This window comes from Cervus canadensis, chromosome 26 (genome assembly GCF_019320065.1).
Source record: "Cervus canadensis isolate Bull #8, Minnesota chromosome 26, ASM1932006v1, whole genome shotgun sequence".
Lineage (NCBI taxonomy): Eukaryota > Metazoa > Chordata > Mammalia > Artiodactyla > Cervidae > Cervus > Cervus canadensis.
Genome location: NC_057411.1, coordinates 31,275,433 through 31,294,866, shown reverse-complemented (window position 1 = coordinate 31,294,866; position 19,434 = coordinate 31,275,433). Strand labels below are relative to the sequence as shown.

The window sequence follows — 19,434 nt, the reverse complement described above, 5'->3', positions numbered from 1 at the left end:
TGGAGGTAGGTGGACCAGTGTCCTGGGTTTAAATGCTAATTCTAATGTTTTCTCTATATATCCTTGGACAAGTTACTGAATGCAGAGCCTCCCTCTCCTTATATTTAAAATAAGCATAGTAACCACATAGCACTATTACAAAAATGAAAAAAATATAGGGTGTGTGGCATATGCCAGCACCAATAAAATGTGGTTATTGTTAATAGTATTAAGAGCGCACAGATGAGCCTTGGGTCTGTTTCAGTTTCTGAAAGTGCTGTTATTTGTTGTGGTGGTGGTTGTGTCTCTTAATCTACAAGATCAAATTTTTATTTATGCAGAGTTTTAAGGGTTTTTTTTTTCCCCATTGTTAACAATGTATAAAGTATACTTACCAGGATTTCAAAATCAATTTAAATTTATAATAAGTCATGCATTTAGTCATACATACAATTAATTACACATTATTGGAAAAACAAACCCTAATGTTCTTTTCTGAAATAAGGTGAATACAAATACATGTAGACATATGGCCTACTTAATTATGTAAAGGCATAGAAGCAAAAGACCTATTGGGAAGTATTGTGATACATACTTTGTCTTTATCGTTCTCTTAGAATTTTCATTTTGGAAAGGACCTGTAGTGAATCAAATTTATTTCCCAGAGGAAGAAACTTATCATGGTCTTATATTTTCCCATCTGTCTTTGAGTTGATTAGCTCTTGGACTTTATTGGTCAAAAGAGAAATTTGATACTTCATTTTCTTTGGAACTAGCAATATTTTATTTTCATGGAAATCTTTTATCAGTTATCATTTACATCTTTTTTCTCCATTTTTAAAAAAATAAATTTAGAGGTTGCTTTGCAAACATTCTCAACTAGTTCCTTCAACTCACTTTCAATCATGTTTTTAGTATCTGTTGTTTTCACAGCACTTTATTAGGCACCGTGATATTTTTAAAGAGGGAGAAGTGATATTGCCCCTAAGAAATCAACACTTCTGAGGGGTAGTTGAAAAATTCCAAAATAAACATATAAACCCAAATTGATGAAACATGAATGGTTCAACTGTGTGGTAACGTGTATATTGTTAAAAGTTTTAAAGTTTCTAGATAATGGAATGGAAAGTTGGTAGACTGCTCTGTGAAGGATGGAAGGGACTTAACATGGAAGCGGTCATTTTATTGGGGGTAGCAAAGGGGTCTTCAGTCAACCTGGAGTTAAAGGTACACAAACAGAGATTTTGTAGATAGAGTGTTAGGGCTGAATTGAGGGCCATGCTAAGGCATTTGGACAATGAGGGGGCAAGAGGACTCATGCACTCAAAAAGGACTTTTTGTTTTCCGGGTTGCGGCTTATGATAACAGATAGAGTCTCTGATAAAGAAGGTAAAAATGCCTCTCATTATCCTGTTGTGAGGATGTCAGCAGTGGTCATATGAGGATTTTAAATTGAAACTTGATTTGCCCATATCCATGCTAAAACTCGATGCTATGCAGGATAATGAGCATGACAAATATGACATAAAAAAAGAGGTGTTATGGCGGTGGATGTTCAGTAATTCTCAAGGGGATATAGCGTAAAAAACTATAGGGGCACTAGTGTAAAGAACCTGCCTGCCAATGCAGGAGACATAAGAGATGCGGGTTGCATCCCTGGGTTGGGAAAATCCTCTGGAAGAGGGCATGACAACCCACTGCATTATTTTTCCTGGAGAATCCCATGGACAGAGGAGCCTGGTAGGCTACAGTCCGTGGGGTCACAGAGAGTCACAACTGAAGCAAGTGAGCAAGCACATGTACATAATGTAATATAGGATTGGGGATACTCTTTCCGTTCTCAGAAATTCATATACCTGTACAAGATGTACATGTACTAACCAGAGTTAATTTAAAATGCTCACAAGGAAATGAAAATGAGTACCGTATATTAAACTTAGACTTACTGGCATGAAGGAGGTACCTTAGCCTCTGCCTAGTGAAAGAACTCTAGAGCACTTTAGGATAATTTGCAAAACTGAGTGGAAGCATCATGCGTAAGGTTCCTCCAGAAATTCAGTCATTCCTTGATTTCAGTTGTGGTCACTGGAACATTTGATCCATTTTGACTAGAAAAATGATCAATTAAGCTCCTATTGCAATCAATTAAGCTTCTTGAGAGTCCCTTGGACTGCAAGGAGATCCAACCAGTCCATCCTAAAGGAAATCAGTCCTGCATATTCATTGGAAGGACTGATGCTGAAGCTGAAGCTCCAATACTTTGGCCACCTGATGCGAAGAGCTGACTCATTGGAAAAGACCCTGATGCTGGGAAAGATTGAAGGCGAGAGGAGAAGAGGGCAGCAGAGGATGAGATGATTGAATAGCAGCACTGACTCGATGGACACGAATCTAAGCAAACTCTGGGAGATGGTGAAGGACAGAGGAGCAGTCCATGGGGTTGCAAAGAGTCAGACACAACTTAGAGACTGAACAGTCAACAACAACAAGCTTAGAAAAATATTGACCTGGCTGCATAGATTAGAATGAAGGATGAATTAGAGATAGAGAAGCAAGCTGCATGTGTAATTTAGCTACAAGTAAAACATGTAGGGGCTTCCCAAGTGCCTCTGGCGGTAATGGACCTGCCTGCGAATGCAGGAGACATAATGAGACACCGGTTCGATCCCTGTATCGGGAAGATCCTCTGGAGTAATCCTCGGCAATCCACTACAGTATGCTTGCTTGGAGAATCCCATGGACAGAGGAGCCTGGCAGGCTGCCATTCATAGGGTTGCAAAGAGTCGGACATGACTAAAGCGACTTTGCGCACACACATGCAAAGCATGTAGACATTAATGCCAAAATAAAGCTATGGTAATTATAGATCAATCCTAGTTTTCAATATGTTATTAATTAAAATGCATGGAATGAAGGTGAGGACTGCCAGGGGTGCATCTGTTTTTTTCTGAGTACCATGCCTTTAATTAATGGCTTGGCCACACTTAAAATGCTATTTATCAGTTCTAGAATCCACACTTTGAGATGTTGTACAAATGAATACATGCCAAAGAAACTGACCAAGATCACCCAATATCTCAGATCGTTACATGAAAAATGATTGTGAGGTTTAGCTCTCAGATGATATATGGTTAGTATTCAAAAACAGGAAACCCTCTCTTATGGAATTAAAAATAGTTGTCTGTGTGTGTGTATACATTTCACACTGTAGGATCAGGACTAAAAAGTGGAAACTACGAAGAGGGAGGCTTTGGCTTCATTTAGGGGAAAATTTTTCAAATGATGTGGGTTCCTTGCCAGTGGAATGAATTGCTTAGTGAAGTAGTGAATTTCTCTTTATTGCAGGAATTCAGACATAGTTGGATGACAACTAGGTGGGGATTTTTCAGAATAATGAAGTTCTGGTTGGATGCATTGGGGAAGTTGAAAAATATTGTACTAGATATTTTTAAGGTCCAAAGACTCTCGAGTTCATGATTTTAGGTAGTGATAATGGGAATGGATGTGAGAGTTGGATTATAAAGAAAGCTGAGCACCGAAGAATTAATACTTTTGAACTGTGGTGCTGGAGAAGACTCTTGAGAGTCCCTTGGACTTCAAGGAGATCCAACCAGTCCATCCTAAAGGAAATCAGTCCTGAATATTCATTGGAAGGACTGATGCTAAAGCTGAAGCTCCAGTACTTTGGCCACTTGATGCAAAGAACTGACTCATTTGAAAAGACCCTGATGCTGGGAAAGATTGAAGGCAGGAGGAGAAGAGGAGGACAGAGGATGAGATGGTTGGATGGCATCACCGACTCAATGGACATGAGTTTGAGTAGGCTGTGAGAGTTGGTGATGGACAGGGAAGCCTGGCGTGCTGCAGTCCATGATGTTGCAGAGTTGGACGCGACTGAGTGACTGAACTGAACTGAATGGGAATGGAATGTAAAGGACCCTTCCTTCTTCCTGTCATCTTCCCCTCCTCCTGCCTTTCCCCTCGCTTCCTTCCTTTTCCTCCCTCCTTCCTTCCTCCTCTCCTCTCTCCTTCCCTCCCTCCCTTTCCTCCTTCCTTCCTGCCTTTCTTCCCTTCTTCCTTCCTTCTTCTCTCTTCCATCTTCTTTTCTTTTTCCTGCCTTACTCCTTTTTCTCTTTTTCTAACTTTCTTTCTTCTCTTCTTTTCTGCTAGACACTTTGCTAAGTTCTGGGAATATAATCAGGAACAAAGCAGGCATAAAATTCATCCTCACAGAAGTTACAGTGTTTTGGAGTAGGATAAAATTATCAGTTGTGATCAATGCTAGGGGAGAACAAACAAGCATCCGTGCATATTAAGGAAATCTGAACTACTTTGAGAAGACTGGGGAATTCATGGTGGGGAAAGGAGAGGAAAAGATAGGAATGTGGGGTGAAAGAGACAGATGCATACATTACATACACACTGCAGAGACTGGAATATTACAAAAAGTCTGTTGGCCATGGTAAATGATTTGGTGAAGTCATTCAGAGGTGAGAATAAATTATAGATTATGAGAAAACTTTAAGGATGCAATTCTCAAGAAAATGGTTTACTTGAAAGAAATAGGGAAGGCAGGAAGAAGAATTGGCTTTTAAATGAAGGTAATTAGGTTGGTTTTGACTCTGTTGAGTGTGAAATATTGACTGATCTGCTTTTCACTTATTTTGGACATGCATGTTGATAATGACCTGCATGCTTCTTTTTTTCGATTTGCCATACTTTTATTCATTTATTTTCTAGATTACTGTTATTTTATTTTTTAATTTTATTATTGAAGTATAAGTGCTTGACAGTGTTGTGCTAGTTTCTGCTGTAAAACAAAGTGAATCCGCTGTTTGTACACATACACCCCCTTTCTCGTGAGCTTCCCGTCCACCCTCCACTCCCATCCCACCCCCCTAGGTCATCACAGAGCAATGAGCTTAGCTCCCTGTGCGGTTTCCCACTAGCTGTCTATTCTCCGCATGCTAGTTATATACGCCAGTGCCACTCTCTGTTCATCCCACTCTCCTTTCCCCTCACCTTGTCCACATATCCATTCTCTACATTTGCATCACCATTCCTGCCCTGCAAATAAGTGGAGTGCTTCCTTTTTATAAAGGAAATGCACCTGTAGCATGATAACCTTTGTCTTATTTTACTCCAGTATTATTTTAAATCTTTATCCTCTCTTGGCATTTATTTCTGGGCTAAATCTCAAAATTCACATATTTCTATCCTTCATTATTACCAAAAAGAACTGTAATTTTATGTTTATTGATAAAATGAACTTGGATAATAAAAGGGTTAAGTAAAAACAACAGCATTTCTTGTAGCATTCAAATGCTATGATGAATTAGTTTGAGATTCAATCAGATTAAATTACTGTCCAGTTATATCCATGTGATTGTGGTTACTGCCTGTTTTTTTTTTTTTCCTGAGATTTAGATCTAAACCAAAATTAGAATGATGAAAGTAATATACATAAAAAAGATTGAGTCAGTTCTCTAAATATTTTTAAAAAACCTTTCTTTATGGAAAATTTCAAACATATGCAAAGAGAAAGAGTAAAATAACGAATCCTCCGTGTCTTCTTCACACACCTTCAATGATTCTCAATTATGGCTAATCTTATTTCATCTGTAACCCTATTCACTTCCCACCTCTAATTATTTTGGTGAAAATATCAGAATTATATCATTAACCTGGAAGTGATTTGGTATATATCTTTAAAATATAAGCAGTCTGTAAAAAACACATTCAGGGATAGTTAGGGAGTTTGAGATGGACCATGTACGCACTGCTATATTTAAATTGGATAACCAACAAGGACTTACTGTAAGCACATGGAACTCTCCTCAATGTTATGTGGCAGCCTGGATGGGAGAAGAGTTTGGGGGAAAATGGATACATGTATATGCATGATTGAGTCCCTTCACTGTTCACCTGAAACTGTTATAACATTGTTTGTTAACTGGCTATACCCCAATACAAAATAAAAAGTTTAAAAAACAATAAAAACATATTCATGATAATAGGAAGATACCGGTACACTAAAAGAATTCTTTGATGATATTCATTTTCAAAGCTACTCTTTTAAAATTTTAAGCATCTCATAACAGAATTGAAACATTTGACCTTAAATGGAGTGAAGCAGTTATAGTTTCAAAGTTTTCCTTCTTAGTATACAGACTTGGATGTGCACCCGAATTATCAGAAGCCATTGGCACTTGGTCAGTCATTTTCTATCAGGATAGTATGAAAGTCCAGATACCCCAATACCAGTGAAGATCATTTAAAATCAGATTTCAGTTTATATTCCTCTCACATAAAGAATTAATCATATCAGACTTGATGAAATAATCTACTGAGTAATGATTCACAGGAAAGGAATCTTAGCTCAAAGGTTGATTTGTTTCTAGAAAAAAAAAGGTGGGGAAAGAGAGTATATTCATTTCCCTTATCTCATCCAAAGCAAGCTGATTTTTATATCGTCAATTTGAAAAGAATCAGTGAGTCACAGCAGGAAGAGTTTGCTAGTAAATACCCTCTCCATTTGAGGGAACAAGCTGTAATCTAGTGAAAAATGTTTGCATTTTAACATTAGAAGAAACACCTAGTACAAGGTATTTGACAGTTTTCTTGTTATTTGACTGAAAAATGTAGCTATAATGTATCTACATCATAAAGATAAAGTGAGTGAATGTGTTGGTTGGTTGGTTAGCTAGTTAGTTAAAAAAAAACTACTAGTAGTTGCTGGTTAGTCAAAAGCTAACTAAAAAAACCTAGTTTAAAAGGGCGATAGGGGCATAAGTATTGAGAAGCTAAGTTGATCAGGGACATCTTTGGCACCACCACAGTATTTTACTAATCTAATTATTTTTGTACATTCTTCTTGTCTCCTCTTGATGCCACTGAAGTTCCTACATTTAATTTTTTTTTTTTTTTGGTACAGGTTATCAAGGATCCTCCTCCACCACCACCTTCTGCACCAAAAGAGGTAAATGAGTGCTTAATAAGTGATGTGTGTATTTTTTTTTTTGTATTTAGATATTATGCCCAGATCTAATCAACTATGTTGTTGTTAGGTAACTCTGATATACTGACTTTTGAGTTTATGAAAGTTACTTGTTATTTTTCAAACCTTGTGGTTTCTTTTACATGTTAGAAGATGGGACCTTCATACATTGATAAACATAGACTGGCTGTCAGGAGCAATAGTACATAGAGATTTAATTTACTTTTATACCAATATATGAATAATATGCTGTTACTGACCTTATTTACAAAAAGTTGGAAGATCCAAGCTTGCAGTTTAAAGATATTATTACTTTCTTCAAAATTATTATTACTTTTATATTACTGCTATATGCTGTATTACTATACTATTAATATAGTATATATTAAATATTATATTACTAGTATATAGCATATACTAGTAATATTATGTTAGCAAGAAGAAACATGGCATTGTGCATTTTCAAAGCTTCTGAGCTACCTTTTTAGTACCAATTTTGCAGGGTTCAAATTTACACATATGTTGAGACTTTAAAAGATCATTCAAATGTGGTCCTAATTATAATGTTTTATCGTTTTACATATGAAATGATGAATAAATCTGGAAAAAACAAATGAGGTTCATAGTTTAGGAGCAACTTCTGGTAGCCTAGCAAAATAAGGTAGATTCCATGAATTGTGGAATGAAAGGAGCCCTTATATTCTGTAGAACTTCACTTGAAATTTATACATGTAAGCAGAAGTACATACACATGTGCTATGTGTAATTTTTACTATATTTCTTCCATACCAGTGGTATTATTCAGAAAAATATCTAAATGTGAGCAAGTTATGACTTAAGTAACATTATAAGAAATTAATTAAACACTTTTTTAAAACCTTGTACCTGCATAGGAGGAAGAAGAACCTCTGCCTACCAAGAAATGGCCAACCGTGGATGCTTCTTATTATGGTGGTCGAGGTGTTGGAGGAATTAAAAGAATGGAGGTTGGTATATCTTAAAAAAAATAGAAGCTGCTAATCTGGAATATATATTTTTAGAACTATTAAGCCATGGAAACTACTTTTCACAGCTCAATTTCCTAATACCATCCAGTATTTCTTAACATATGGTATTTTTTTGGGCAGTTTTTTTCCATGGAATAATTCTAGCCATTTCAAAACTGTGCAAGAACTGACTTCATTAGCCAATGGACTGCATTGATAAGACGCATGAATTCTAAAGGGCAAAACAAAATTAGGGATTTTCCTCACTGTTTTGGAAAAAATGATGACAGAGAACATCAGCTTTGAAGAAGCCAACTACTTAAAGTTGCAACAATGCTTGTCTTTGAAAAGAGTCAGTAGTTAAGTACTGTTTGGGGAGAAAAAAATGTTAAAATATTCAGGAGAGTGGATATGACCTTATCACAAATGTAGAGGAAGTACCTTTAAGGCTTTTAAAAAATAGGTTTTAGTTGCCTCTTATGAATAATCATAATTAATATTAAATATCATTTATAGAATGTATTAAATTTTTAGACTGGCAAAAAGTGTGGATTAAAATAGAACTTAAATATTATATCTTAACCATCAAATGAGGTCTTCTTATCACCACAGACATATTTTTCAATGTGATGGAATAATTAATAATATGCAAGCCCTGTCAGCACTGACTCCTTAACAGTGGCAGAGATAAGCCAGCCTCCCACCCAAGGGAGCAGTTGGAGGGATTTTGTCATTGATATCATGACTTTTTTATTAAACACAGATCCTGGCAAAGCATGTATATAAGAAGATGTATGCAGGGGGAAAACGGTTAGACAGGAATTGGCACAACGTGTTAGTAGTTTTCTTTGAATGGAGTGATTTTCAGTTTGTGTTATGTATTTCCCTGCTTGTTCATGACCTATTTGTCAGTGAGCATGTACTAATTTATATCAGAATAATAAGCCTAATTCCATTTTGAAATCCACACATATAAAATACCACGTGACAGTGGGGATCAAATACATTGCATGTGTGCCCCGTTGCTCAGTCGTGTCCAGCTCTTTGCGACCCTGTGGACTGTAGCCCGCCGGGCAGCTCTGTCTATGGGATTCTCCAGGCAAGAGTACTGAAGTCGGTAGCCACTCCCTTCTCCAGGGGATCTTCTCAACCCAGTGATGAAATCCAGGTCTCCTGCATTGCAGGTGGTCCTCATCTGAGCCACCTGGTATGTTTGTTCTTATTGAAAACACGAGGAATTGTGGCAGATTTTTGTTACTCCAATATTCTAGTATTCCAGAGATTAGGAGTCTCTTTCTACAGAAAAGAAAAGCATATGCATGAGCTCCTGAATGGGTTCCCAGTTAAAAGGCATATTATTGGAATATGGTCAGGAAAGCCACGGGGCCATGAACGACCTTGAGTAACTCACATTTCAAGTTTTAAGAGTTATTGACTCTTTTATTTAAAATTTAGTTGAATTGAAATTTATTTATTTGTGTTTTAGTTTTGACTTAATTGATATGAAATTACATTGCCCTTCCTTTTTAGCTGAAGAAAATTTCTGAGAAGGACTCATTTACTATTAATAAAGCAGAGTCCATTTTAATCACAGATAATTTTTCTAAAGTTTTTTCTTTAATGTGGACCATTTTTAAAGTCTTTATTAAATTTGTTCAATTTGTTTTACATTTGATTTTTCGAAACAATATTGTTTGTTTCTATTTTACATTTTGGTTTTTTTGGCTGTGAGGCATGTGGGATCTTACCTTCCCAGACCAGGGATCAGATCTGCTCCCACTGCATTGGAAGGCAAAGTCTTAACCAGTGGACCACTGGGGAAGTTCCCTAACCATGGATAATTTTGGCTATATTTTATGGACTAGTCCATCAGTGAGGTGGAACTAAGGATGGGATGATGGAAAAAATGAGCAAGTAAATATAGGCATCACAAAGGGGAAACACAATATGTAAAAATACACAATAAAAATATACTGAGAATTAAGCACCATTAGACTTTTTTAAGCATGAATTTATTTAAACTTGGAGAGGAAAAATAGAAAACATACCTTGTTTTAAAATCATGCCTATTCAAATCTGGAAAGTATTTTCCTTAAAAAATAAATACCTTAAAGGGAAAGTAAATGGAATTATAGAAATCATGGTACATCTGAATTAAAAAATAAGTCTTTGTAACTAAATGTTATTTTAAGCCAGTATAGGAATTTTAGTAGAAAGTCTTTCTTCCTTCTCCTTTACATTAAATATTTAAACACTGTGGTAATGGCAATTTGCAGAAAGCTAGAGCTGAACTGATGTTAATAACAGCTGTTAGCACAACTGATCACAGTACCTGATGACTTCACATGTGTGTTTCTGGCAGTGCAGCTTGAAACTGTTTTTGTTTCTTTTCTCAGTTCTGAAATTGCTCCTTTATGATACAACCTCTGAATATGCTCAGAAATTATGGGATTTCATTGTTTATCATGAAAACCAAATAGAATTGGAAACATTTAGCTATCAAACTTGCACTTTTTTTTAAATAGTCAAGAGTCAGATATATCAATTTTGTCAAGGCTGCCTTTAGCAACCTGTTCTTGTTATTCTTTTATCCTTTTTGGCTATCTCAATGTGGTCAAACTAAAATATTAAAATTTATACATATAAGGGTGTATATATATTTAATTGTTTTTAAGAGTTTAAGGAAAACTCTATATAGTGTTTCCTAGCTTTAGAATTTGAAGCTGAATGAGAATTGATTGTGCTGTTGTTTGTGGTGATGGTGATAATGATGAAACAGCTATGATGAACTAAGAATAATGGATTTATGTAACGCATTTATTTGAGACCTCAGCAACTATAATTGGGGCTTCCCTGGTGGCTCAGAGGTAAAGAATCTGCCTGCCAGTGCAGGAGACATGGGTTCAATCCCTGGCTCGGGCAGACTCCATGGAGAAGGAAACAGCAACCCACTCCAGTATTCTTGCCTGGAAAATCCCATGGACAGAGGAACTTGGCAGGCTATAATCCATGGGTTGCAAAAGAATTGGACGCAATTTAGTGACTAAACAGTAGCAACACCAACTATATATTGGGTTGGCCAAAGCATTCGTTCAGTTTTTTCCATAAGATGTTGTAAAATGGACTTTTCCACCAACCTAGTATCATACATTTAGTTGTTTAATAGTTGAGTCCTTAGAAATGCCATGTTGGGTGAGAACTCATGTTCATCTATCTTCGTGTTCTTTATCTGAGAATGGTGCCAGTGTTACTTAGAGGAAGGATACAATTACCATTACCTCTGTGATATCAACTGTGAATGCTGCACTAGTTAAAATCTAAGTTAAAAATCTATAACTTCTGAATGGTCCTAAATTTTATCTACTTATACTTCTACTCCGAATTACTTCTCTATGTTATGATACTATTTGACTATGTATCTTTTTTTTTCCCCCCCTTGGAATAGAGACTTTATAACTGCAGGAGATGGGTCCTGGTTTTAGAATTTTTTAGTTCAATTTAGATATGTCTAAAGATTTTTAAAGTTTTAATTAATCTGGGTGAAGACACTGATTTGAAAGAGAAGGTCATTTCTCTGGAAAGAAAGCAACTATCTAGCTCTAAAGGTTTAATGGTGTTTAAAACAATTTTAACAACCTCATAAAGAACATTCTAGTACCACTGATCACACTGAAAGATACAGATACATTTTAATAACTCAACAGGGTCCACTTGAAATTGAAAACCTATTCTAAAATTGTAGTTAAAAAAAGGTAAAAACATCTAAGTAAGCCTTATCAAAAAGCTATGAATAGATCTTTCTATGAACAGTAATCATCTGTATTCCTGTCCACTAATTCAGGTCATTAAAATGCTTTTAAAAAGCTTATTAATCACTTTTTCTTTGTAGAAATTACTTAACACTGGTGACTCACTGAGTGCCCAGGACAGGCCTTCCTGTTTTTTTTTAGAGCTTCACTTATCTTTGTCTTCTTTGGTAACATCCTTGCTTTTTAGACTTCTCTGCTGCTCTTGGAGGAACAAAGCCTTCCTCCAGGGGCTGCATCCTCTTCACATGTCCACACTTGAAAAAAATTTGGCTCAGATTTAGCCAATTTTCATAGAAAAGTAAAGAAAACATCATTTGACCTTGCAGTTTTTTTTCAGTGTCCAGGGTTTTCAGAGAAAGGAATTCCCTCAAATTTGTGGAAATCTCTGATGTCTCTGAATTCTTCTCTTCAGAGTCTTTTCAGATTTGTCTTCCTTAATGAAAAATGTATATATATGTCAAATAACCATATACATGTGAGCAGAGGAACTGAAGACTGAGAGCTGCTTTACAAAGTGAAGATAAAACACATATAATTATTTTTACTTCCAAAGGCAAAAGTTTAATCATACCTTTGTCCTTAGTCAAACTTGATGGAAACTTTGGAAGGAAAAATTAACTCCTTTTATAAAATATATTTGTAAAATTCGAACCTAGTTGAAACATCTTGTCCACTTCAGACTAACATGTTCAAATCCCTGTCTTGCTACTTACTGTGTGGCTTTGGGCTCATCACTTAAGCTTTCTATATCTTTGTTTCCTCCATGGGAAGCAAAAAACACAGTGTCTACCTCATAGCATTTTTTGTATGGATTAAATGCAGCTTGGCACATGACAATTATTCAATAAATGCTAATTATCATCACGATTACCATCTATTTCAACCATTGTCATCAGTATATAGGGGTGTGTGTTTAGCTAGAAGGAGAACATACCTAGAGAATAGAATTACACATTTCCCTTGTAAAATATAAATTAACTCCTTATTTGAAACAATGGAGAAATGGTTGTATCAAATTTAATTGATGCCAAATTTTTATAAAGGGTCTTTATTTCTAGGATCTTGATATTAAATACATAAGGAGTAGTGAAAAACCTGTTAAATCTCAGAAGAAAGGAATTTGGAGTTAGGTTACCTACTCATCTTTTGACTCTGAGGTGTTGAGCCAAGTACCAACTGAACAAGAGTCTGTTCTCCTGAGCCACTGTATGTCTGATAGCAATATTTCCCTTTGTTTTAAAGGTTCGTTGGGGTGATAAAGGATCTACAGAAGAAGGTGCAAGGCTAGAGAAAGCCAAAAATGCTGTGGTAACCCTTCCTGAAGAACCAGAGGAACCCGTCAGACCCAGACCACCTCGATCCAAACCCACACACCAGCCTCCTCAGACCAAGTGGTACACGCCAATTAAGGTGACTGTTCAAACTTTATGGGATTTAACTGCAATTCCTAAAGTGTAATCCTTTTAGTCTCCCTGAAGGAGGACCAAGGTATATCAAACAGCAGATATTCAAGTGACCTTCTAACAACTGAGTCATTTCTCGGTAACAAGAAACTCCGTTTTTGTTATTTATTCATTTAGTTAATGAAAGAAATGAGAGTAGAGGAAAAGACTTTATCTTCTTCATTTTAGCTCATTTATCTAGCAAGCAGAGGTGGAGTACATTTCCCAGAGGCTGACAGCTCATGTTTCCCTTTAGGGTCGGCTGGATGCGCTCTGGGCTTTGTTGCGGAGGCAGTATGACCGAGTTTCCTTGATGCGACCTCAGGAAGGAGATGAGGTTTGTACCTGGGATCTGTTGGGAAAAAGCTAGATTATTCTTTTAAGGATGAAATAATTGATGAGATTAATATTTTCAGTGCCAAGCTTTATTTAGTGTTATATGATTCTACCGTGGTGTTTAAACTATCAACACATCTAAATCTTAAGATTTTACTTCTATGAGATGGAGATAATTTTAAAAACATCTGAGTTCAACCATTTAGAAAACCAATTTGAGAAAATATTCCTGGAATATTCCCAACAGATCATTTACCCCTTGCTGTGACCATAGGTAGAGAGAATTAGGTGGTTTGTGAAGCAGGCTCTTTCATTACCAAACCACTGTGGTTAATACAAAGTTCTTGTATTTAATGAAGTTTGTGCCTCTGTTTAAATTAATGCATAATCTAGAGTTCTGCTTCTCAAACAACATATAACAACTCTCTTCTTCAATATGCTAGACTTTCACTTTATAGGTTTTAAAATTGTTTTCATGCATCATCTTAGTTTTCTGTCCCCCGACTTAGACATTAATTTTCAACATTTTAAGTGTTGGGTATAGTGGTAGCACTGAAGATGTACTAGCAAAAACAAGAGAGTGGTTCCAACACTCTTGTCAGCAACCTTCTATATTCCTTTATGATTAAAGGATTCCTTTATGATTCCTCTCATGACTAAAATTTAGTTTTATGGCCTTTTCTCATTTGTACTAATTTTGACTTAATTCACTAATTTATAGATTATAAATATGCACAAGTAATAGCATCTGGTAATATTGAGGGGTACAGATAATGGCCTTTGCCCTTAAGAAATCTAAACTTTGGGATACACACAAAAATAAAATTTATTCCAGAATATGATCTAAGCCATATGTAGATAAACATCAAGGACTCTTGAGTACATGGAGGAAGAGACATTAACTCTTCCTAGAGGAATCTGGGAATGTTTCATCAAAAACAGAGGCCTGCTATCTTTTGAAAATGCATAAGGTTTCATCAGGTGGAGCTAGGTGGAATGAGTATTTCCACAGATGAAGCATCATGAGCAAAATCTCCGAGGTAGCCAAGAACAGTGATAATGGCTTAAAAAATAGTCTGGGGGTTGGGGATTCAAGCCAGAATGATGAATTGGGAATAGAAGAAATCTTTGAGTTTGGATAAATCGATGCATTTGTGCTTCTGAAAGATGCATTATAATCATTCTTTCATTAATTCGAACAAATACCTATCTAATGTCTAAAATGTACCAAACACTTTGTTAGATACCAAGTAAATCTAACGTTCTTCTTATAGTGCTAGAATAGTTTACATGTTGCCCCAGCAGGTTAAAGCATCATTTATTTTTCCATGATTGCAGAATAATGCTTTCATTATTTTGACCAAAATTTCCTTTGTTTCTTTTGAGAATTTGCTCATTCTTCAGTCTGATATAATCCTGGAACCTTTATCCTAACTCTTGAGGTTAAGTTGTTTCAAAACTCAGAATCTTTCAGATTTTAAGAATCTGATACAATCCATATGTCTGTTTATATTCTGTGGAAAGCATCATCTCCTGAGCTCAATGTTGAGACATTCTGCTACAGAAATATTGATTACTACAGGTGGATAATAATAGACCATAAATACTCTCCAGTTAGTTCAGGTCAGTTTTTTCTTCCAAATGTATTTTAGTGACACAGTTAACACAAAACTTTCAGTTTTTAAAGATTTTGTATTTAAAAAATATAGACAAAAGATAGTAAACTTTTATTGTTTCCCAGTTTTTTATTTACCACTTTTTTCACTCTTCACATATATGTGTGATTTATGATTTTTAAATTTGTTTTTGTTTAAATGCAGGACTTTAAACTTAGTAAATATCAATTGTTGATTCAGTTAATTGATTTGCTTTTCCATCAGATATATATTATGATTCTGTGTGTGTCTGAAATAGTCTGATTTAATCTTTATTCATAATACCTATTCTTGATGGGTTTGCTGCTTCCAAAATTTTGTCAACTGCAAATTTTTGTCACTTAGTTCAAGTTCAGACCTCAGTGGGGTACTCCATGAGCACCTTCCACACAGATTGACACTCCACACCGTTAATTAAAATGAATATGGTAAAGGTAGAAGCCCACCAATAGTATTAACTCAATTTATCATCTTATTCACAAGGATATTTAATAAATTTTATTAGTTTTCTGTATTTAAGGTATAATGTATATTTATGTATGCCCCCATTCAACCAAATCAGTGATGCAAAATTATTTGGTCCTGGAAATCAAGTAATTTTGACATGATTTTTTTCTTACTTCTAATTCTTGCTATGATCTTTTATAATATTTATTATTTTTATAGACTAGGGTTTGATGTCAGACGTATAGTTTACAGCATATAACTTTTTCCCTTTAGACAGCCTGGGAATCTTTGCCCTCCCCTCTTTTTATTTCTCATTTCCCCATTTTTCATGTTTCATAAAGATTATTTAAGAATATGAGTTTCTGTCACCTTTGTATCATCTGCCAGGTCCTCTTTATTTGATAGAGTTAATTCCAATATTAACTTCCCATCCTCCATATGCTAATTTCTTATACTAGTTTATGCATTTCTTATACAATATGCTAATTTTTTTTCTGGCTTCTTCTTCTTCTGAAGTCTTTTAATTGCTCTATTCTTTTCCTCATGAGCATAGTAAATACTGTTATTGATAAGGCCAACTCATGGGACTTTGGTACTTGTGCACCAAAGACTCTGCATCAAACATAGGACACTTAATCTTAGTAAATGTTTAGTGGGTTTTATTCTTAAAAACTTTACAATGACTGGAATATATCAAATATTATTATTCAAAAATAATATTTAATTATTTCTCTAAATAAAATTGCTTGCATGGTACATGGTGTAATCGGTGCTGATACGCCATCATCCCACCAATTTTATTTTTAAAAAAGATCAAATACTATTTTAAAAACTCCAGTACTTTTCTTTTGCTTTAGAATAGCTTTCATTTGAGAAACTTAATTTACCTAGTAAGAAATTGAGGACCCAGAGGTAGGAGGAGAATAAGTGATACAGAACATATTTGGCACAGCTTATTTTTATGTATGATAGTAAGATGGGATGCTTTGCTTTCGTAATTATCTATGCAGGAGAAGAAGACCATGGCTCACTGTAACCTTCTATTTATTGTGGCTAGTTAGGTAAGCTCTCAAAAATTAAACTGTCTGAACTCCAAGGTTTTTATCAACTTCGTTTATATAGATATGGTTTATCTCATAGGATTACATGGAGTAGAAGAAAATTTACATTTAGAAGATGAAGGTGTCCAAGTAGCAATGTCCTCTAGTTTTCTGCCTATTCTTTGTTTTGGATTTCCTAGGCAAGCTGGGGCATAATAACTGAATGAGAAAATTAGTCTTGGAGGTTTTTGGGTTTTTTTTTGACACATTTAGATAGCTAGATTTACCTATGACTAGGCTCCGCCAGCATAAGGAAGGATAAAATTCTAACTTAACTCCCCTGAAACCAATCAGTACTTGATAAAATTAAGTTAAAACACAGATCTCTGGCTACTCGGACAACTCATGAAATATTTCTTAAATATGTGTGTACTATATATATAGTATATATAGGTATATATATGTATCAATATTGATTCCCACTAAAAAGATTTGTCTCTGCATATCAAATAGTTCATTGGAATATATGTTATTAGCTGTTCAAGGCCAGTTCTTTTTAAGAAAAACTTAATCTTATCAACAAACAAACTGGTAAATAAATTTTGCAAATAATTTTGTGATTTTTCTGTGCTTGTAAAGGCTTGAGTGTGTTTACTTTTGACTATGCTTCTTGTGACATGTGTGCATAATGGTATAAGAGGTGTGTGTGTGTGTGTGTGTTTAAAGCAATTTGTACATTGCAGAGATTAGGAGGACTTTTGGAAACATTTTCATTTCGTTGGGCATGGATGCAGTTTTGCTGTATATTGTCAAGAAACAAACGAGAAGGCTTTCTCATTTCTCAATTTTAAAGAAAGTAATAGTCACGCTCTTTCTTTGGGGGGTGAAAAAAGACACAACAAAATGCTTGAGAGAGAATAAAACACCATTGTTTTCAGATTGTGGCTGATGGTTCCAAAATAACACCACCTCCCCTTAGTCAACAGCGCGGTTTTCCAGCCTGAAAACCCATCCTGTCATGGATTTATACATTGTTTACTGCAGATTCTGCCTCTTGAGAGTCTAGTTTCATAAACACATCCGCGTCCGTAGAACCAAACCCGGAGTCACGCACGTTTCCCCGGCAAGGCCCGTCACGCTGAATTTCCAGCCAAATGGCTCTCCTGTCATGGCTCGGAGGCCGCAGCGGGCTCAGTGGCAGCATCCGCGGCCGCTCTGAAGCCCTTGATCAAGTAACTGAAGTTCAGGCCTCGAGTATCAAAGCGGCTCCGGCTCGGCCCCCGCGCTGCGGCTACCTGTGGGCGCCGCCAGCCCCCGCCAGGCGGCGGGACGGCGGGGCTGCGGGCGGCCCGGGGGCCGGGCTTTGATGGCGGCCGGGGGTCCTCGGAGTCATGAATGTTTCAGCGCGCGGGCGCGAGGTGCGGGCGGCGCGTCCAGGTGTGAGCTCGCAGGTTGTCGCCGACATCTGTTGGCCGCGGCGGCGGCGGCGGCCTCCCCCGGCCCGCAGCGAGCGGCCGGATTGTCAGCGGAGGTAGTTGAGAGCGGCAGGACCGTTTTGGTCTCCCTCTCGCTGCCTGCAGGCCTGAAACACCAAAGGTAGGAGCAGGGGGTGGACACAGCTGCGCTCCCGAACTTGCCTTAGGCGCGAATAAAGAGATCTAATGCAGTTTGACTCCGTGGCGGTGGGGAGACGAGGACGGAGAACCACTTCAGAGACAACTTAACGCGGCAACATCTGCCGCCAAGTTTCCAGGGAGTGACGGGGGACAGCAGGTACCGATCGAAGTCTCCACATAAACAGCCTCCGTGAAGCCGGGGACTCTTTTGAAGGGCCTCCATCAAACGGGCTGGGGTCTGCAGCAGGCGTTTGTTTGGTTTTCAAAGCGGTGTTTTGTTTTTGCCATAACAAGGTAATTTATAAATGATGCATTAGCAGGCGTTCTCTCTCTGTCTTTTTTTTTCCTTTTTCTATTTGAAAAGAGAGTTAGAGAAGCAGCAAAGCAAAGAAGAAAGCGCAGCCCTGGTTAGGGAGCTGTTCCACAAGCCCAGTCAATCTCCAAGGAGCTTCTTGTCTGTCGTCGAGGTTATGTTAACCTTCAGACCGCAGCCCCCTCGTTCAGTAAGCAGACAGAAATTGAAACAGGGCCAGAAAAGGATGCTGGTGATAGTAACACCCGTGAAGTATGCCCACTATGTCTTTGTTTTTTAAACTTAGGGCTTTTTATTACATGGAGATGAAAGAGAATGAGGTTTTCTTGCCAGATGTGTTTAAATTTTCAGTAAGACAAAATTGAGAAAATTGCACTGACTTTAATTTTCTTCTCATTTATAAAGGCTGCATAGCGATAGTTGGGTATTAAAAATCAAAAGTAAGAATAACATGTTAATAGGAGCGTTTTTTTCCCTTTTAAGACAGTTTCCTCCTCTACTATCTAGATTCAGCCAGAAACAAATCTTAAGGATTTGTAAAATTCGCTGAGAATATTGCAAAAACTTATAATTGTGCGCACACAGTATTGGCACAACAGATTTGTAAAAATATTAGTCTGACAAGTAAAGCTCCCGGGTATGGTAAAGTAATAAGGATTCTATGGTAGTATAAACTGTTATGGTTAATAATATTTAGGCAGCCTCACCTGAGGAACTAGTTGGGCCTCCACGAAGATAAAGGAAAGGAGCTGATCCAAAGTGGCCTTTGGAATGAGGGCAGCCAGGGAGCAATGACCTGAGGAGAAATGCTGGC

General features: G+C 36.8%; 1 protein-coding gene across 1 annotated transcript in view; it reads left to right on the top strand.

Annotated features, from left to right (window-relative positions):
- The window catches only part of ANTXR2 (ANTXR cell adhesion molecule 2), a 166,476-nt gene that overhangs the window by 85,232 nt on the left and 61,810 nt on the right, over positions 1-19,434 (top strand). The window contains exons 13-16 of the mRNA XM_043448471.1: positions 6,914-6,958; positions 7,870-7,962; positions 13,014-13,181; positions 13,470-13,550. Of these exons, the coding sequence (XP_043304406.1) occupies positions 6,914-6,958; positions 7,870-7,962; positions 13,014-13,181; positions 13,470-13,550 (387 nt within the window). The remainder of the gene's footprint in view (positions 1-6,913; positions 6,959-7,869; positions 7,963-13,013; positions 13,182-13,469; positions 13,551-19,434) is intronic.